The sequence below is a fragment of the Amblyraja radiata genome, chromosome 13 (assembly GCF_010909765.2).
Source record: "Amblyraja radiata isolate CabotCenter1 chromosome 13, sAmbRad1.1.pri, whole genome shotgun sequence".
Taxonomy (NCBI): Eukaryota; Metazoa; Chordata; class Chondrichthyes; order Rajiformes; family Rajidae; genus Amblyraja; species Amblyraja radiata.
Window position 1 is genome coordinate 17,603,386 of NC_045968.1, and position 21,450 is coordinate 17,624,835.

At 46.6% G+C, this 21,450-nt stretch overlaps 2 protein-coding genes across 2 annotated transcripts in view; one reads left to right on the forward strand and one right to left on the reverse strand.

The window, feature by feature from the left end:
- Nucleotides 1-15,263, reverse strand: part of LOC116980135 (intestinal-type alkaline phosphatase 1-like) — a 31,561-nt gene extending 16,298 nt beyond the window's left edge. Inside the window, exons 1-2 of the mRNA XM_033032246.1 lie at nt 15,233-15,263; nt 1,709-1,825 (exon numbers count right to left, since the gene is read on the reverse strand). Coding sequence (XP_032888137.1) covers nt 1,709-1,825; nt 15,233-15,263 — 148 coding nt within the window. The remainder of the gene's footprint in view (nt 1-1,708; nt 1,826-15,232) is intronic.
- Nucleotides 15,264-19,259: 3,996 nt separating this feature from the next.
- Nucleotides 19,260-20,435, forward strand: LOC116980136 (paraneoplastic antigen Ma1 homolog). Its single transcript, XM_033032247.1, has one exon. The coding sequence runs from the start codon at nt 19,260-19,262 to the stop codon at nt 20,433-20,435; it is 1,176 nt and encodes a 391-aa protein (XP_032888138.1).
- The last annotated feature ends 1,015 nt before the right edge of the window (nt 20,436-21,450 follow it).

Genomic DNA, 21,450 nt, shown 5'->3' on the forward strand with positions numbered 1-21,450 from the left:
GGTGGAAGTTAGTGGAGTGGCTATTACTAGGGAGAAGGTGCTTGGGAAGCTGAAAGGGCTGAAGGTGGATAAGTCACCTGGGCCAGATGGACTGTACCCTAGGGTTCTGAAAGAGGAGTTTTTCATCAATGTGAAGCTGGAAAAGTTAGGAACCAATGTGGTCGTTACACTCTTCAGATTTAGTGATGAAGTTCCAAGTAACAATTGGCACAAATGATTGAATCTCCAACTCTCCTCAAAGGATATTGACTCCTGTTTCCCTGAGTGGACAGTGTGTACACTCCTTGTCCATGTTCACCGGTGACTCAGCAGCCCCCAGCACCATCAATGGGATGCCACTGAAACTGAACGACAATGAGATGAAGGCACAAAGTCCTGGCTTCCTTGCAGGCTGTCACTGATATTCCTGACATCACCATTTCAATATTTCTATACGTTTCATATTAATTTTATTGAAATTAAAATTAATACAAATAATTAATATTTTTAAATATCACCTTCAAGCATCTTTAAATAATGAAAAATATTGAAAGAAACATAATTAATTAAACCAAATGTGAATCACCTCCTTTCAATGGCGACCCCACAATGGGCAGGTGTACCATAACGTCAGTGGACAGAGACTGGATAAGAGTCTGGGAATGGATTACATCTACACCACACTGCCTCTGGAAAGTAGCCAACATTGTCACGGACACACAATCTGCTCGCCCCTCTTTTCCCTTCCCCTATTGGGCAGATAATACAAAGCTTGAAAGCTCATACACCAGATTCAGGAACCGATTCCTCCCCACTCTTATCAGACGTTTCCTCTCATATACTGGAGTAAATTCCCTATATTCCAATCTACCTCATTGCCGTCCTTGCAGTTTTTTTTTACTGCACTTTCTCTGCTGTTGTAACACTAGCTTTTGCACTCTGCTTATTTTCTCTCTTGCACTACCTGACGTAGTTATGTATGGTATGATCTGCCTGGATAACACACAAAACTGTATGTCCGTACTCGTGACAATAATAAACTGATACCCAGACCAATACCAGACGATAGAGGGTTAGAGGGCGAAGGATGTTTCAGTGAACATTCAGGATCTATTTTAATGGGGTCTGTCATTAAAATTGAATAATTCAATATTAGTTGGCAGATTATCCTAACAAGATGAACTCCGACTTCCACCTGCTGTCACTGTCTCCCATTCTAGTGTTCTGTATTAATTTACTCTGCATTGTTGTGCAGTGATCACTGCGTCACCTGCTCTGCTTCATTCTCTCGGCAGCTTCGTGGTTTATTCTTTAATTCGGTTCCGATATTTTTTGTGAACTCAATTCTGACAATCTGCCACACGCTATCTGGTGACTATTGGAAAATGTATATCCTTGCAGCCAAGATTACTCATCGTGTAGATGCAACATGCTGGAGTAACTCAGCTGGACAGGCAGCATTTCTGGAGAGGGCGAGGTCTTTCCTTGAAACGTCACCCATTCCTTCTATCCAGAGATGCTGCCTGTCCCACTGAGTTACTCCAGCATTTTGTGCCCATCTTCGGTGTAAACAAGCATCTGCTGTTCCTTCCGACATATTATTCATCGTGTGTTGGTTTATTTATCACAGTGTGGGTGGGAGGTTGTGGGGAGTGATGAGGGGAAGCATCAGGAATATCTGTGGGTACATGTGGTCCCTGCACAATAGGACTTGCTTAGCCAAACTCACCATCTCCCAGAAACAGGATAACATTCTTAGCTCGGTGAGTCAGTGGCTTCAGTTCCAACGCTGCCTTCAATGTCCGTTTGGCATTCTCATTCCAGAACACTGGCGAATCTTCTGCTGCTGTAGTATTAAACAAAATTTTCAAATTTCACTTTTAACATAATGAAACAATAGAAATAGTGCACTGCTTGTCAATGTCTTCTCATTTTCCACGCTCTCCTATACTTGCTGGATTTTCAAGCTTGTTTGGTGAAACAAAGGCAGGTATTGTTATTGTTTCTGCTCCATGCACCAAGTTGTCAGTGATCGCCATGCACCATAGTTGTTACTCAGCAATTATTGCCCCTTCAGACTTCCCCTGACACTGTGAGAGTGAGCAGTCCTCTACCCCACAGCCGTGCACTGGTGAAGAAGCAGTGATGTTGTGAGCAGGGAGATCTATGATGCAGACCACCAACTAGGGGGATTGGAAACACAAGAGACACTTATTATGGCCATTCCAGGTACAGAAATTCTCCCGCACTAATTCACAGATCACTACCAAAGATATTGAGAAACTGAATAAAGATCACTCACAGAATTTACATGAAAAAAGTAAATAAGAGCATGTTGTAGGAAGCAACTGCAGGTGCTGGATTAAACCGAAGATAGACACAAAATGCTGGAGTAACTCGGTGGGTTAGGCAGCATCTCTGGAGAGAAGGAATGGGTGCCGTTTTGGGTCGAGACCTTTCTTCAGACTCTGAAGGTCTCGACCAAAAATGGCCATTATCTGATGAGTTGAGAGTGGAATTGAATGCCGGGTAAGATCACCTTGGACAACCCTGCTCTGACATCATGACATTGGGCAGCGGCTGAAATGCTGTTGGCCAATGACCCCGACAACCCCATGGGGCTAGAGGTCAAATGGTGCAGCCGCCTTGACAAGGCTCTGTGGTGGTGACCAACAATGTTGCCTCACCCCCCTCCCTCTCATCCTCTCTCTCACCTCCCTCTCACCGCCTCTCTCTCCTCCTCTCACCCCCCTCTCTCCTCCTCTCACCCCCTCTCTCCTCCCTCTCATCCTCTGTCGCCCCCCTCACCACCCTATCTCCTCCTCTCACCCCCCTCTCTCCTCCTCTCACCCCCCTCTCTCCTCCCTCACCCCCCCTCACCACCCTCTCCTCCTCTCACCCCCCCTCTCTCCTCCCTCCCCCCCCTCACCACCCTATCTCCTCCTCTCACCCCCCCCTCTCCTCCTCTCACCCCCCTCTCTCCTCCCTCACCCCCCTCTCTTCTCCACTCACCCTCCTCTCTCCTCCTCTCACCGCCTATCTCCTCGTCTCTCTCCTCCCCTCCCCGTCATCCCCTCTCTCCCCCTCTCTCCCCATCAACCCCCTCTCCCTTCTCTTTCCTCCCTCTTCCCTTTTCTCCCCACCCCTCTCTTTCCTCCCTCTTCCCTTTTCTCCCCCTCTCTCCCCCCTCTTTCCCTCCCTCACCCCCTCTTCCCTCCTCTATCCGCCTCTCCGTGAGGCAGCACTGGCAGCGACAGCCCACCAGTGCTGGTAGAAGACAAACGGGAGGGTGATGGGTTTGGGAGAAAGTGCCTCTTGATGACGCTGCTGATGCTGCGTTCATGACTGGGGGATTAGTTTGATTGGATATGTCCAGCATTTGTGGGCAGGAAATCATCTTCCCGTGATGTGGGATAGATGCTGGAAGAGGAAGGGTGGGCCTGGAGACACGGAACTATAATGTTGAAGTTGCTGTGCTGCATTGTTGCAGCTGTGGTAGTGACGGAGATTGCACTGCAGAGGGCGCAGTGACATGCAGTATGCTCAACACTGTTTAGTTTACTTTAGAGATACAGGCGGATACAGGCCCTTCACCAGGGCTGCCAACATTGGGTGAGAGTTGGGAGTGAGAAATTTGCGAGAGACCAAGCCCGAGGGAGCATCGCGAGGAGGGGGGGGGGGGGGGTGGGAGGGGGGGGGGGGGGTGGTGGGAGGAGGGGGGGTGGGAGGAGGAGGGGGGGTGGGAGGAGGGTGGGTGGGAGGAGGGTTCCCCCTCCCATTGGTACGGAACATTTGCATTTTTCAGCTTGAAATTGTGCAATATGGTGCATACTGTAGCGAGTCTTATAACTTACACTTGAATGCAATATATATGCTTTAAATTGGATTGGAGCGTTTTTGAAAGGGGGGAGGCTGTGCGATCACTGATCACTAGCCTTGGGGGTACCTGGTGAGGGAGTGGAGCAACCGAGTGTGGAGAGGGTGTGGAAGAAGGGTAGGAACTTTTTGACATTTTATGTATTAAAATCATGTTTTAGTGCACTGTAGAAGTATGATTTCAATGTTTTTTGTATGAAGTATTTTTAAGAGGTAACTTTTTAAGGGGTAACTTTATCCACACAAAGGGTGATGGGTGTATGGAACAAGCTGCCAGAGGATGTAGTTGAGGCAGGGACCATCCCAACATTTAAGAAAAAGTTAGACTGATACATAGATAGGACAGGTTTGGAGATATGGACCAAAAGCAGGTAGCGTAGCTGGGACATGTTGGCGGGTGTGGGCAAGTTACGCCGAAGGGCCTGTTTTCACACTGTATCACTCTATATGACTACATTATACCTCCACCAATGCTTCAAAATCAAGTGATCGAGTTTTATTGCCATATACTCAAGCATAGAAACATAGAAAACAGGTGCAGGAATAGGCCATTCGGCCCTTCGAGCCAGCACTGCCATTCAATATGATCATGGCTATTCATCTAAAATCAGTACCTCTTTCCTGTTTTTTCCCCATATCCCTTGATGTCGTTAGCCCCAAGAACTAAATGTAACTCTCTCTTGAAAACATCCAGTGAATTGGCCTGCACTGCCTTCTGTGGCAGAGAATTCCACAGATTCACAACTCTCTACGTGAAGAAGGTTTGTCCTCATCTCAGTCCTAACTGCCCCCCCCCCCCCATTTATTCTTAAACTGTGACCCATGGTTCTGAACGTCCCCAACATCGGGAACATTTTTCCTGCAGTTACAGTAAGTGAACATCTAGCAGGCAAGCAGGATGCTTTCTCCAACCACCCCCATTTGAAGTCCACTACCTTCCACCGTTTCTACCTAGTGCTTGGTACTTACTTCCAGCAGCCACTGGTTGTCCTCCAGGATGCACCGAGCCGCAGCCTGATCCATGCCGGTCACCTGGGCAAATTCGACACAGAGACTCTCTCTCTCCCCCCCCCCCCTCTCTTCCGCTCTCTCTCCTCTCAACTCCCCTCTCTCTCTCTCCCCCTCTCTTTCCCCTCCCCCTCTCTTTCCCCCCTCTCTCTCTCTCCTCTCTCCCTCTCTGTCTCTCCTCTCACCCCCTCTCACTCCCCGGTCTCCCCCTCTCAATCTCTCCCCTTCTCTCTCTTCTCTCTCCCCCCCCCTCTCTCTCTCCCCCCTCTCTTCCCCTCTCTTCCCCTCTCTTTCCCTTCTCTTTCCCCCCTCTCTCCCTCCCACCTTACTCTTCCCCTCTCTCTTGTCACCTCTCTCCTCTCTCTCCCTCTCCCTCTCTCTCCCCTAACTCTCTCCCCCCTCTCTTTCCCCTAACTCTCTCTCCCCCCTCGCTTTCCCGCAACCTCTTTCTCCCTCCCTCTCTATCTCCCCCTCTCTCTCCCTCTCCACACACTCTCCCCTCTCTCTTTCCCCTCTCTCTCTCCTCTCATCTGTCTCTCTTCCACCCTCTCTCCTCCTCTCTTCCCCATTTCTCCCTCCTACCTCACTCTTCCCCTTGCCCTCTCTCCCCTCTCTTTCTCCTCTGTCTCTATCTCTTTTTCTTTGCCCCCCTATCTCTCTCTTTCCCCCTCTTCCCCCTCTCTCTTTTACCACCCCTCTCTTCCCCTTCTCTCTCCCATTCTCTCCTACCCTCTCCACCCCCTCTCCCTCTCCCCTCTTTCTTCCCTCTCATCCCACTCTCACTTCCCCTCCCCTCCCACCTCACTCTCCCCACCCTCTCTCCATTCACTCCCCCCCTGTCTCTCCCCTCTCTCTCCTCTCACCCCCCCCCCCCCCCTCTCACCCCCCCCCCCCCCCCCCCCCCCCCCGTCTCTCTGTATCCTTCCCCTCTCTCTCTCTCTCTTTCTCCACCTCCCTTTGAGAGTCTGTCCCTTCGGCACAGAGACTCGCGGCAGCGGCGCGAAGCTTCCGACGCCTCCGACGCCCGGGACATGCACTGTCCGGAGTGCTCCATGGCCAGAGCTGCAGCGAGCGACACGCCGGCCCCGGCAAACACTCGTCCGTCCCGGCTCCCCGCATCTATTCCGGCCGCTGGTTCTGCTCCCATCCCTCCCGCAGCCCGGCTCTGCAACACCCGCGGACCATGCAGTTTATCCGAGTTTTGACATTTTCGTTGATCACAAAATTTCTCACCACTGAGCGTGAGAAATTTCTGATGAGCGTGAGGGCGTGAGAGTTTGCTTGAGGGCGTGAGTCTCACGCTCAAAGCGTGAGAGTTGGCAGCCCTGCCTTCACCCACTGAGTCCACTGCGACCAGCGATCACCCTAGCACTATCCTACACACACCAGGGACAATTTACATTTATACTAAGCCAATTAACCTACAAATCTGCAGGTCTTTGGAGTGTGGGAGCAAACCGGAGCTCCCGGAGAAAACCCACACAGCTCACGGGGAGAAGGTACAAACTCCGTACAGACAGCACCCGTAGTCGGGATGGAACCCGGGTCTCTGGCGCTGTGAGGCAGCAACTCTACCGCCACCGTGCCGCCCAGTGAAAGTGCTCAAACAGCATCAACAATCTTTACCAACTATCGCCTTGGAGTCACTAAGAACCCTCTTACTCACACCACCACCTATTTGTTTTACTTCCTGTTAAATTAACGGCATCTCCGGCTCATTAAAACAGGAGTCGAGAGAAGTTACGATTATTGATTTATGCTGAATCTTTCTCATGCACTGTGAGCATGTGAAACACAGCAGATTAGTACAATACTGTTTAAGAAAGAACTCCAGATGCTGAAAAAATCAAAGGTGGACAAAAATGCTGGAGAAACTCAGCGGGTGAGGCAGCATCTATGGAGCGAAGGAATAGGTAACGTTTCTGGTTGAGACCCTTCTTCAGACTGATGTGGGGGAGGGGGGGGCGGGAAGAAGAAAGGAAGAGGCGGAGACAATGAGCTGTGGGAGAGCTGGGAAGGGGAGGGAGAAAGCAGGGACTATCTGAAATTGGAGAAGACAATGATCATACCGCTGGGGTGTAAACTACACTAGTATAATGTAACTATACCAACCACTGCTCGGTAATCTTCAGATTTTCAGTGAGAATCGATGAGAAAGTTTCCGGTGAGACTCTAGGTTGTGCTGGATTAGTGGTACATGGTCCAGTCTGGGGAGGGGTGTATGGATCTGGTGTGTGAGTGGGTTCTTCCAATGGAACGACATGAAAGCACACGTGCGTTAAATTATTGTGTCCATCAGAGGCTGTCCATTCCACATCACCCACGAAGAGTTCAGATCATGTTGCTCACTGGTGCTGGCTCGAAGGGCCGAATGGCCTACTCCTGCACCTATTGTCTATTGAAACACATTCCTAAATCTAAAAATAAAAATTATCTTTTCTTAAAAGATTTCAACTTTGAGTCAAATGAGATACTCCTATTTATTCCCATTTACTACTTTGTTCTTGTTAGGTTTTACTAAAGTATATAAAAAACCCATTCCTTCTCTCCAGAGATGCTGCCTGACCCGCTGAGTTGCTCCAGCATTTTGCATCTATCTTCTGTATAAACTATCAATGAGTTTCAAGGGCCCAGAATTTCAGCGTCTCAACTTCATCCCCATCAAATGCTTAGAAATAATCTGCGTAATATGGTAAAATGGTTATTTCTTGATCAATCTGTGTCCTAATTTAATATATTCCCAGTATGAAGTTCTACCATCACAGCCAAAAGCAGCAGAAACTTTTCCAACCCGTTACCATCTGTGGGTGCTGGCCAGTCAGCAGTGGTCTTCCTGCAGATTGTAATGGCACAGAATGCCACTCCCACAACTCACACAGGGCTAAATCCATGCGGGTTCTTCATTCAAAGTGAACCAAACAATAGCTCATGCGTTCCCTTATAAAAAAGGAACACAATTTCACTCCCAGCAGAGTGGTGCGAATGAGAAATACTGGACCCATGATCCAGAGAAGAATGGATGGCCCTTGGCAAAGACCCAACATCCACCCAATGTTTACCTGGAGCAAGTTGCTGTTCCTTTAGTATTGGGTGTCAGAGACAACAGATCTGATGCTTGGATCTGTGCATTCACAACCCTCATAAACCAACATCAACACCAAAGGATATTAGACAAAAAATGCTGGAGTATCTCAGCGGGACAGGCAGCATCTCTGGAGAGAAGGAATGGGTGACATCAAAACATCACCCATTCCTTCTCTCCAGGGTTGCTGCCTGTCCCGCTGAGTTACTCCAGCATTCTGTGTCTATCTTTGGTTTAAGCCAGCATCTGCAGTTCCTTCCTACACCAAAGGATATTATATCATTCTCATAGCATAGCGAAGGGAATCAAGATGCTGGCTTCAGTGTTCAATCACACTGCACTATTTATTTCAGTTCTACAACATTGATAATGTGACTTTCACGGTACAATCCTGTACAGGAACAGGCCCTTCTGCCCACCATGTTGGTGCTGACCCTATCTCTCAGCTCCTTACCTATTGAAATGCCTGTCTACATGCTTCTTAAACACCACTACCATAACTGCTTTCACCACCCGCCACACCCACACAAAGCTTGCCCCGCGCATCCCCTTTAAACTCTTCACCTTAAAGCTGCACCCTCTAGTCTGACATTTCTGCCCTGAGAAACAGACTGAATATCGACCCTACCTATAATTTTATATACTTCTGCTAGGTCTTCCCTCATCCTCTGGCGTTCCAGAGAAAACAATTCAAATTGGTCCAAGCTCTTTATCTGCTAGAGTGAGATGTGGTGATCCATTCCCCGTCACTATAGGTTTGATCACACGTGTCCGTACAACGGGCGTGTGGATATAACGTCAATGCCAGATGCTGATCGAATGGCCTCCCGCCATGAGAAAGACTGACATTGTCCAGGGGGTCACTCTTGTGAGTCATTCCAGGAAAACTATGCTTGCCCTGTGCAAAGCCAGACCCCAACAAGTCCCAAACATACCTGATATATTTTAGTCCCAATAATATACACCCCGTCCCCAGCCACTACTCACCAATCTCACCTCTTGTCCTCAGAGCAGCCTCATAGAAACATAGAAAATAGGTGCAGGAGGAGGCCATTCGGTCCTTCGAGCCAGCACTGCCATTCAATATGATCATGGCTCATGCTATGTTCCCTGATCCTGAATGCCAACCTTACCAACTAATCCCAGGGGCCAGGGAATGCTTGAACAGTTGGATCACTCTCCACCTCATGGAAGTGGCCTGAGTCCTGGTTCCTCAGCCTCCTGCAATGATGTAGCAAGAACTACCCACTGCTGATGATGCATTGGGCCACAGCGGAGATGGTTGGTGATGAGCACTAACATCAATGGTGGGTAAATAACTGGAGGGATTTTGCGGCACAGGATCAATATACATTTCGAAAGGCAAGGGGGGATAGTCAGCGTGGGTCTGCATGTGCCAAACGTGTCTGACAATGTGATTGAGTTGTTTGAAGAGATAACCATGAAGGTTGATGAGGCCACACGTATTGGCAGGCATTTGACAAGGCAATGTGTGGCAGGCTGTCCAGAATGTTGGATCACATTGGATCTAGAGCGGGCTAGTCAACTGAGTACAAAGTACATTAGAGCTAAGAGACAGAGGGTGATGTCAAATATTGTTTTTCAGACATGAGGCATCTAACAAGTGGTGTGCCACAGGGATTGGTGTTGTATGTCATTTATGGAGCAGCTGGGCTTGTACACTCCGGAGTTTAGAAGGATGAGAGGGATTCTCATTTAAACATATAAGACTGTTAAGGGTTTGGACACACTAGAGGCAGGAAATATGTTCCCGATGTAGGGGGAGTCCAGAACCAGGGGCCACAGTTTAAGAATAAGGAGTAAGCCATTTAGAACGGAGACGAGGAAACACTTTTTCTCACAGAGAGTTGTGAGTGTGGAATTCTCTGCCTCAGATGGCGGTGGAGGCGGGTTCTCTGGATGCTTTCAAGAGAGAGCTAGATAGGGCTCTTAAAAATAGCGGAGTCAGGGGATATGGGGAGAAGGCAGGAACGGGGTACTGATTGGGGATGATCAGCCATGATCACATTGAATGGCGGTGCTGGCTCGAAGGGCCGAATGGCCTACTCCTGCACCTATTGTCTATTATATTAACCATTTGGATACAAATGTACGTGCCATGGTTAGTGAGTTTGCAGATGACACTAAATTTGTTGTTGTAGTGCACAGTGAAGAAGGTTATCCAAGATTACAACAGATCTTGATCAACTGGAGCCAATGATATGTTGCTGTTTAATTCAGATACATGTGATGTATGGCATTGTGGTAAGACAGACCAGGGCAGGACTTACACAGTGAATGGCCCTGAGCAGTGTTGTAGAACGGGGATCTAGGGGTGAAGATACAGAATTTACTAAAAATATTAACACAGGAAGATGGGTGGAGAAGCAGGCATTTGGTAAAGCATGCCTTCATCAGAGGGCGTATCGAGTATAGAAATTGGGATACCATGTTAAAGCAGTAGGCGTTGGCCAGGACACGTTTGGAGTGTACAGATCTGGTCACACTGCGAAAGAAAGGATGTCATCAGACAGGAAAGGGTGCGAGGATGTTGCCTAGACTGGAGGGTTTGAATTGTAGGAAGAGGCTGCGTGTTTATTCCTTGCAGTCCATTTGAGTTTAGTTTATTGTCACGTGTACCGAGGTACAGTGAAAAGCTTTTGTTGCGTGCTAACCAGTCAGCAGTTAGAGGCTGTGGAATGACCTTAAAGAGGTTCATAAAAGAGGTTCACGAGGCATTGAAAAGGTTACTAGCCAAAATACTTTTCCCCAGAGTAGGGAGATCTAAAATAAGGTATAAATTTACGGGGAAAAGGAGAATGATTTAAAAAGGAACTGAGAGTGGTGTGAGAAATGAACTACCAGAGGAAGTGGTAGAAGCAGGTACAATCATGACATTAGGACAGGTATATCGATAGGAATGATTGAAGAAATATAGATCAGGCTGAAGGGCCTGTTTCCTGTAGTACCTGTATAGCTCTATGGGTCTATGAATCCCATTGCACTGAACATTATAACTTCTAGGCCAGTGTTGGAAAATTATGATTCTAAACACAAAAGATCATTTGGGTCTGATACACTAACAAGACTTCTAATATTACATGAAATTTGTAATTTAATTAAAAATGAATGTGGAACTCAAAGATGGAAAATGAAGTGAGTTGGGATCTGGCTGGTGTCTGACATCGGACTAGGAAAGCTCAGTTTACATGTGTGACTAATGCTGGTGGCTCTGAGGACAATGTGGAGAATTACCACACCACTGCTCACCAAACAGTTCTTGTAGAATTAACTATATCACTTTAACTGAAGCACAAGACATTCTCCATGATCTAGCATTGAAATGTTCTGTTTCTACATAGACCATGCAAGTTGGAGAGAGTTAAGTCAAAATACATTTGACATTCAACTGATGTTAAACCGATTTTGGATTTAGAACCTAGCTTTAGCGTCATGTACACAATGGAAACTATTTATCATCGTTCACAACTTATAGTAGAATTAGGCCATTCGGCCCATCGAGCCTACTACGCCATTCAATCATGGCTGATCTATCTCTCCCTCCTAACCCCATTCTCCTGCCTTCTCCCCATAACCCTTGACACCCATTCTAATGAAGAATTTGTCTAACTCTGCCTTAAAAATAGCCACTGACTTGGTCTCCACAGCCCTCTGTGGCAATGAGTTCCACAGATGAACTACCCTCTGACTAAAGAAATTCCTCCTCACCCCCTTTCTAAAAGATCGCACCTTAATTCTGAATGGTTGGCATTTGCTTGCAGCACAGACTGGCACTCAGACCAGTTTCAGATTCTCTCTCACACACCCATGAGGAACAGCAGCTTGACTGGCCTGAGAGTTTCATATAAACATTGAGCTTTGAAAATGCTAATATATTCATGCAAGTCAATGTTGGACCTTGCAGAGCTGAGATGAATGCAGCCTCCTTACTGTTGCCTGGTGTGATTGCAATTATACAACAGGCAGAATCGAACAAGTTAAAACATAATGAAACTGTACAGATTTATCATAAATGGAATGAATCGCGTGAAGCAAGAAACACAGAAAACTGCTTGAAGATGACTTTGTTTTACCTGGGATAATAGGAATGGCGACGCTCGCTGTAACAGATAATAGTGCAATGCTGACGAGAAGGCTGAGAGACCTCATCTTGCTGCGACAATATACTCTCTCCTTTTCAAGCATGTATTTATGAACTTGCCCGTTTTCAAAATGCTCGACTTTGGACTTAACTTTGTACCAAGGAAAAGATTCTGGGCAGGGCCGGCTTAGGAGGTAATGGGTCCAATTGGGAACAATTGTGGTGAGTCCCAGGGTCCCAGCCAAGGTCTGTAGAATCATAGAAATACAAATAAAGTCTATTATAGACTTTATATCTCTATGGTAGAAGAAAGTAATCAAAATGTGCGCTTAAAACGTGCCTGCGAGTTAATGGACCAAACAGGTCTAAGCTACATTTTAATATAACATTGCATACATGTACCTACAAGTAACAAACAAAATGTGTAGATCACCTCTGAAAAGTACATAGTTACAACACCTCTTGTTTTAGTGACTGTGAAATGAAAAAAAGTAATTTAATTAACTAGATCCTGGAAAACCAATAACTTTTGGCGAAAAACCAGTCCATGCATTAAATTTTGGTCTTCAGCCCCATCCTACCCTTTGGGCTTCTACCCCATCCTAACTTGGGGGGTGGGGTGGGGTGGGTGTGTGTGTGTGTGTGTGTGTGGGAGGGAAGGAGAGAAGGGAGAAAGGAGAGGTCCGGGCGGACGGGTGTGAGCTGAGGCCAAGGTTTGTAAACGCTGCTCCAACCCCCGGCCTGGCTCTCCCTGTATTGTTCACCGCGCCTCCCCGGGGAGAGAGAGGGGTGGAGCCGGGGCTGTGTGCGTGAAGCATGGCGACTGGAGGGACGGGAGCGCTGCCCCAGGACTGTGAGGGAACGACCCACCTCCCCCTTCTCCATTCCCCCTCCACCCCTCTCCTCTCTCTCCACCCCTCTCTCCACCCTCCACCTGGGGTAGATCCATCTGACCCGAGAGTAGATTACTCTGGCGCGGGGCCCAATTGGGAGCAATTGGTCCAATTGGCTTAAGGTCAGCCCTGATTCTGGGTATTGCACCTGGGTTAGAGAGAAAATATCGAAGTGTGCACATTTATAATGTAATAGCAATCTGTTAATGACACAGTATCATTTCTCATCATGGATTGACAGATATGTGTGTGAGGTGTTGACATGACATAAAGCTAGGAAGTGCGGAAATAGTCATCATGAGCTGAGAGTTCGACTGCACAAAGGCACAGGTAGACAGGCTGAGTGGGTAGGCAGATGGCAGGTCGCCTGTGATATGGAAAAGTGTGTAGGAAGGAACTGCTGATGCTGGTTTAAACCAAAGATAGACATAAAATGCTGCAGAAACTCAGCGGGAAAGGCAGCATCTCTGGAGAGAAGGAATGGGTGATGTTTCCGGTCGAGACCCTTCTTCAGACTGAAAGTCACGGGAGAGGGAAACGAGAGATAAAGACGATTAGGTAAAGAGATATAGAACAAATTAATGAAAGATATGCACAAAATTAACAATAATAAAGGAAACAGGTCATTATTAGCTGTAACTAGGTGAGATCAAACAGCTGGTGTGACGGGTGGGGGAGGGGTGGAGAGAGAGAGAGAGAGAATGCTGGGGTTACTTGCAGTGAGAGTAATCAATATTTATACCACTGGGCTGTTAGCTGCCCAAGCGAAATATGAGATGCTGTTCCTCCAATTTGTGTTTAGCCTCACTCTGACAATGGAGGAGGACTAGGACAGAAAGGTCAGTGTGGGATTGGGTACGGGAATTAAAGTGTTTGGCAACCGGGAGATCAGGTAGGTCCAGGCGGACTGAGCGAAGGTGTTTGTTTACGTTTGGTCTCGCCGATGTATAAGAGTCCACATCTTGAACAACAGGTACAGTGTTTCAGGTCAGTGGGATGCAGAAACGAAGATAATACAATAATGTATTATTACAATACAATGGTATTTACAATAATTACCTCAATTGAAACATTTTAAACATCCAACATTTCTTATGGGTGGCTCAATATGGTAGATACGGAGAGCATCTTTCCCATGGCCGGGGAGTGTACAGATCCAGAGTCTCTGTAGTCTTGGATTCTCTACCCTGCAGGGCAACAAAGACATTCAGGCTAGGGACTGGATCTCTGGATGTTGAAGGAATCGGGGGCAGCACAATGGCGTATAACTGGCAGTGTGGTTTACCAGCCACATGACACGTATATTTATTAATTGAGCATACCGGCACCTTTTAATGTACAAAAACAGAACTGATAACAGCGTTAACCCCGCTGAATGGATGGCCAGGTTTGATGGGCTGAAGGGCCTACTCCAAGTTCCATTTGTTGTGTTAGTTATAATATTCCTTCCCACTTGTCCTTGTATTGTCCATGAAGCCAGATGCATCCATCTGCATTCACAGTCTATCCATCGCTGCTCCATCTCCAGTACCTCACCATCACGTCACAGCTGAGAGCTGCTCAGAGAAATCTTTTCATTCCCATGCTGCCTGCAGGAACAGAATTCTTCCCTTGGCTTTACAAAAGCAAGGGGCTTCCATCTCTAGTACCCAACCTCATAATAATTTCTCCATAGCATTGTAACACTATCAACTTGAAGTCATTGTGTTACTCAAGGACGAAGGAACCAACAACAACACTGCTCCATAGGAACTGCTAGTGAGACAAATGTAATATTCAAATTACCAAAGGCACCAGGTAATGAAGGTCCAGAGAGCTGCATTCACCACACCCAATAATCTTGCTGACTGGTGTCATGTTGTTGGGAGATAAGGACTAATTTGGTTGGCTTGTCAGGATAACATCGCTGCATGTGCAGTGGGGTTTTGGTGCATATATTGAACCTGGAAATGATACAATATGTAGTGTGGTGGGACTTGTTTATGTTAACCTTTGAACTATGAATAACCAGGAATAATAGAACACAGAAATTAGGTGCAGGAGTAGGCCATTCAACCGAACGAGCCAGCACCGCCATTCAATATGATCATGGCTGATCATCCAAAATCAGTACCCCGTTCCTGCTTTTTCCCCATATCCCTTGATTCCCTTAGCCCGAAGAGCTGGAGCTTCTCTGAAACTTGATCAGAAACATGACACGGACTATCTCCTGTAACATGCCAGGGTAGACTGAGAGCAGTTGATATTAAGTCCTCAACAATGCAAGTACTGTACTTTTCACTCTATCTGTACCTGTGTGGCAAACCTCCATCAGCTCGATCATCTTTGTTGATGTCAACGTGTGAACGTGACTTTGGGACAGTTAACTGTGTAACAGTGGAGGGTGGTGATGGCACCTACACCACGCACTGTGAGGATGACCAGGCTTTCACTTCCGTAAGGTCCATGGTGGGAAACCTGTAACTAAACGCCGCTCGCCCTTCACTGACCAGTCGGAGGCTGCCGTGGGCTACTTCATTTTCAAAGAGGCTGTGACAAGGACTGAGCAGAGAGTTCTGTGAGCAACTCCAGACACGGTCTCACGTTTGACAGCTACTGCTCTTGTAACCAATTCCTGAAGCCGTACCTGGGGCTGAGAACTATGAGCAGATGCCACTAGCATCACTGTACAGAAGCAAAGGGAAGTCTTATTCTCAGGTTCAGCTGAATATCCTGGTGAAAGGCAGAATATTTCTGCTAATATTTGTAATTATTGGGGTTTAGTGCAGACAAAGGCAAGTCAGAAGCACATTGACAACCAGTAGCAACTTGTGTGATTGGCTTTGCAATAAAGAGTTAAGATATGATCAAAATAAAAGCTGGCCCTCTTTCCATTATGTCAATATACAAGAGAACGCAGTGAAATTATAGCAGCATCATGAACATATCATTGAGCACAAGGTTTAAAGGGCAGCACACTGAAGATTATGGCACTCAGTACACTGTGTTACTCACTCCTCAGGCCATTTATATTGGACCTTTCTCAGCCGCACCCATTGCTTTGATTAGAACACTTTGTGCACGCTGCCTGGGCCGCCACAAACCCCTGCACTGTGGGAAAAAGATCCATGTGCTGATTCACAATTATTCAATCATTGCCACATAAAATGGAGATATGGGATGGTGATTGTAATACTCAATTATCAGCAGTACAATAAGTAACTTAATTAGTTTATCCACACTGCCAGATATAATCTGAACCATCCAATAAAATACAGCTGATAAGCTTGTTGTTCAACAGTGTATCAGATCCACTAGATGCCCTTTGATGAGGCTGTCACAGTGGAAAGTAGCTTATTGTTAGATCTCTGAGTGATCGCAAAAACAACACTACAATCACATCTCCTTTCTATGCACAATTCTGAATGGTGAATCCTTGCCCTTCGGTTTTCTCTCTGGAGGTTAATTATCACCCAGACTGGGGACTTCCTCTTGCATCAGCTCGGTACAGGGCAGCCCAAGGCCAGACAACCTGTGATAAATTCTAAAGCCCAGTTGGTCTCCTGGGTTGAAGATAAGACGCAAAAAGTTGGAGTAACTCAGTGGGACAGGCAGCATCTCTGGAGAGAAGGAATGGGTGACGTTTCAGGTCGAGACCCTTCTGCAGGCTCTGGTGATGTCTCTGGCGACACTGGGTACCAGGCCTTACTTTGTGCAGGGGCAGTGGACAGTTCTTGACAAACCAGACCGTACCCCTCAGTGCCATTCAGTGAAATCTTCAGCAGCTGCATCTCAGTGGTGGTTTCATTGAGTCATAGTAGTCACTTATTAATATTTCTCCTAGGGATCAATATTTTCTAATTAATTTGCTGGGTGTGTGTGGCAAAGATCACAATAGGATTAATATTTAACCTGAAGAGCACAGTGCCTGATATCAGTCTAGCACAGCAATGCAGAGTAACCCAATGCAGAACACAAAGTGCTGGAGGAACTCAGAGGGTCAGGCAGCATCTGTGGAGGAAGTGGACAAACTATTGACATTTTATTAAAACCCAACTTGTTTAGTCATGTCTTGAGGTGAACCAAATCCAGCATCTGCAGTTTCTTGTGTCTTCGTTTTACCGATCCACTGAGAAATCTCCTAGTATTTCCACTTTCAAGATGTTCTCCTGCTCTCCCGAACAAGAGTTTTGTGAGACCAACTTTCACTGCTTTCCCTCTGTGATTTCCCCGCTTGTCTTTCCCACTTCTCGATTCCACCACTTGGAAACATGTTGATAATTCCTTCACTCGCCGCTGTCAAATTCCTAGAATTCCTCCATGACAGCATTGTGAGTAAACACACATCTCAAGGACTTCAGCGGTTCAAGCAGGCAGCTCACCATCTAGAGGCCAAATATGTGTGGGCGATTAAATGATGGTTCTGCCTGTGAAGCCCACATCATGGGATGAATGAAAAAAGAATAATGTTATGGTTCTGGATCATTTTTATATCCCTCTCATTTAGCTGACTTAGCTTGCTAACTGGAAAACAAACACAGAAACTTGAATGCGGAATAGATGATGGATAAACGAGCAAATAGGTAAATGCTTCCCCCAGATCCGCAATGGACCCCAACTTTACTTAATTCTTAGTCGAAAGAAGGGACTCCACCCAAAATGTTGCCTGTTCCTTTTCTCCAGTGATGCTGCCTGACTCCAGCTTGTTTATCTTGTTTAAACCAGTATCTGCAGTTCCTTCCTAGACATGTTGAGTTAGCAGGTTGGCAAAGAGGTGGGTGAAGCAGGTTGATCACCAAGGACTCTTCCTTCTGTATGGTCAACAGAATAATTAATTCCCTTTGTTCAAATGATGCAATAATTAAACAAGCTCAGGAGGCATCATGTATCAGCAACTCAGACTGATGAAGAAATAAGCAACAAGATTTGTGCGGCAGAGTCCTGGGCATGTCTATATGGACTTCAGCATGGCCTTTGGTAAAGCTAGGCTGCTCTGGAAGATCATGTCATGTGAGATCCAGGGAGAGCTAGCAACTGGATACAGAGTTGGCTTCGTGATATCTCAAAAAGATCCTGCCTGCCCATTCTCTCCTTTTAACTCAAATCCTTTCCAGATCCGGTAACAAAAGACACAAACTGTTGGAGTAACTCAGTTAAATCATTCCTTTTCTCCAGAGATGCTGCCTGTCCTGCTGAGTTACTCCAGCAGTTAGTGTCTATCTTTGGTTGAAACCAGCATCTGCAGTTCCTTCCTACACCTTTTGTCAGCTACATTTTGCTTTGCACCCTTTCCTTTTAATGACATCTTTTACTGCAGCATGGAAGCTGCATGGAAGCGTCCCTCAGCTCCAGTAAAGACTCGATGGCGCAGGAAGGGGTGGACCGTCACGGGGAGTGACAGGAGAAGAAACCAATCTGTGCGGCGCTGACTGGCAGGAGAGGAGGTCGATGGTTTTTAAGATTTTTAAACCTCGCTAACTTTTATGATATACCATCAATCGGAATGAAACTTGTTGCACTCGCAGCACAGGAGAACGGTGAGTGAGCTGACAAAAAATCGTAGCCATGTGTATGTAGCCCTGTGTAACTTCATATTAGTTTTTCTTATTAAGAAATTTATATAAGTTTTGCTGTGAATATGTGTTCTGCATTTTGATTTGTTAATGAGTTAGATAATTTTTCCTGTGTGGTGATTGGTTTGGGGGCGGGAGCTGGGAATTGTGGGTAATCGAAGTCCAGGAGAGAGAGAGAAGAAGACAGAAGAAGCCTAGGCTAACTGCTACCCCTTCAGCTCGGAGGTGTGGATTAAAGACTGTCGCTGTGTGGACTTTGTGATTACGAGGAGAGTGAGAGCAGCGGTTAGCTGAGCCCTGGAGACAACGAGGGAGAAGGAAGATTTCTGCCACATGGGGTCCTCTCTGGTCAGCCAACTCTGCACTGTGCACTTGTCGGCTTCCACTATATTTGGCTGCGACGCTCTCCAGCTTCGACCAGGCCTGCAACGTGGGGTTATTCTTGTTTTGTTTTTAATGTTGCCGGCTTGTGTGAGTGAGTGTGTGGGCCCACATAGTAATTAATACTTAAAGGTACTATAAAAGATTGATTTATTGAGTGTTGTTTTTTTTTGAATATCTGTGTGAGAAACACCAGTAAAACACCTATAAGGGAATTAAAGTTTACGAACCTGGGGCGCAGCTCATGTAGAGGGCAAAGAAGCGCTACACAAAATGGAGGCACCGCTGAGATTAATTACCATTTCATTTACTGTTAGTTTTTGCCTTTAAGAAGTGTTTTTGTTTCCCGACTTTTGTATTAAAGTGCCTATAGCAGTTGTAGTATAATGGCTACTCAAGCAGACTCTCAGTTAGCAGCTAAGCTTCATAGCTGGTGTAGTGAAGCATGCTTAGACCCAAACCATGCTTTTGTCCTGTTTGACGTGCCGACTAATACTGACCAAGCAGACATTGAAGAGACTGTTCAGACAGTAAAGGCACTTGGGAGAGTAAAGGTACGGGACGTCCAAAGTGACATTCAGACTGGCAGCAACCTGGTACTCTGTGAATGCCGTGAAGTTGTACAGCCAGATCGCATTCCCCCCCAACTGCAGCCAGTGAAGGGAGGCTCAGAATGGAAAATTTTCCTCTTCAATGAACCTGTGAGCCCAGCTGAAGATTTTTTAGCTAAGCTAAACAAACTAATGACTGATGAAGGAAAATCAGTAAATGATGTTCAAGCCATGCTGACTACAGAGACTCCACAAGGAAGCTCCCCAGAGTCCATCATCCGAGCAGTGGGAGACCTGTTGGGAAAAACGATGAGACCTACCAGTGAGAACAATGCATTTCGACGTCTGCGGATGTTCTCTGGAAACCTTCCCACACCGCCAGGAGAGGAGAGCCTTGACCATTGGCTCGAACAAGCCTATCTAATGATTGAAGAATGTGACTGCTCTGAACGTGAGAAACGAAAGAGAATAGTCGAGAGCTTAAAGGGGCCGGCCCTGGAAATAATTCAGGCTGTACGACTAAACGACCCAGATGCTGGCCCTGACTGCTATGTAAAGGCCTTGGAAAGTGCCTTTGGCACGCCTGTGTCAGGAGAAGACTTATATTTTGCCTTCAGGAGCCTTCACCAACAGTCTGGTGAAAAGCTCTCTGACTTTTTAAGGAGGCTGGAACGCTCGTTGATCAAAGTAGTGCAGAAAGCAGGCCTTCTCAGCCACAGAGCCGATCATGCTCGAATTCACCAACTCATTAGAGGTGCTACTGACTCTGATATGATGCTGTTACAGTTGAGATTGAGAGAAAGAAAAGAGAAACCTCCTACCTTCTTAAAGCTCCTAAATGAGATTCGTGAAGGGGAGGAATATGAGACAGCTCGACGAAAATTAACTACAACAGTAAGACAAGTACAAGTCAGAGACCAAGCCAATACCAAAGCTACAGAAGACCAAAAGTTGAAGGCAGAGATTCAAGAGCTTCGTGCAGAGCTTGGTGAGCTAAGGGAAAAGCAGTAAGACACACACACTGAGCCAAAATTCAAACCCACCAAGAAAACTATAGACACTGAAAAAGAAAACGAAGTTCAAATGTTGAGGCAACAGATGCTGCAGCTACAACATCAGCTAACTGTGATGTCTGTATCTCACAGTCCTGTGACTGCAGACCCTAAAAAGAGGGATGGGAAGGCCAGACCCAGCCCAGCAGCTAAACCACATAATGCCAAAGACTCAGAGAGCTTCTTCTGTTACAGATGCGGAGAAAATGGTCATATTGCCACACACTGCACAGCCCCAGAGAACAGCCCAAAAGTAATCCAAAAATTACTCGGTGCTCTGTGCAAAAGTAAGGAAGATAAAGCGTCACACAAAAGGTTTGCTGAGTCGAAGCAAGTTGGTCCAGTCTACACACAGCAGCCTCGTAACCTGCCACAAGGACTGGTTGGTCCATCCATGATGGCTGATGTGAAAATTGATGGTCAACCCTGTAGAGCCATTTTAGACAGCGGTTCCAGAGTCACTATCATCTTTGAGAGTTGGCACACCAGATTCCTTCCCAATGTGCCCATTCACCCACTCAAAGACCTTGCCATATGGGGACTGAGTGACACTAGCTATCCATATACAGGCTATGTGGCAGTTGAGCTGGGACTGCCTCCTAATTCCAAGGGAGTTGAAGAAATAGTTCCCGTGGTGGCTCTAATATGCCCTGATTCGCCAAGTCCTGACCCAGTTCCTGTTGTCATTGGCACTAATACAACAAAATTGCGCTCCCTGCTGTACCAATGTGAGGAACTCAAAGGCAACGATGAGGTTCACTCTCTGAGAATAAACACTGTTCGTTCTGAACAATCCCCATCACCTTGTAATCCACCAATGGATGTGGTCGGCCAAGTGAAATGGCAGGGCCCTGGGACTCTAAGAATCCCACCTGGAGGAGCACACTATGCTGTCTGTGAAGTGGAGAAGCAGCAACCTATGGATAAAAGCATCCTAATGGTGGAGGCTGATGAAAGTACCAACCTTCCTGCTG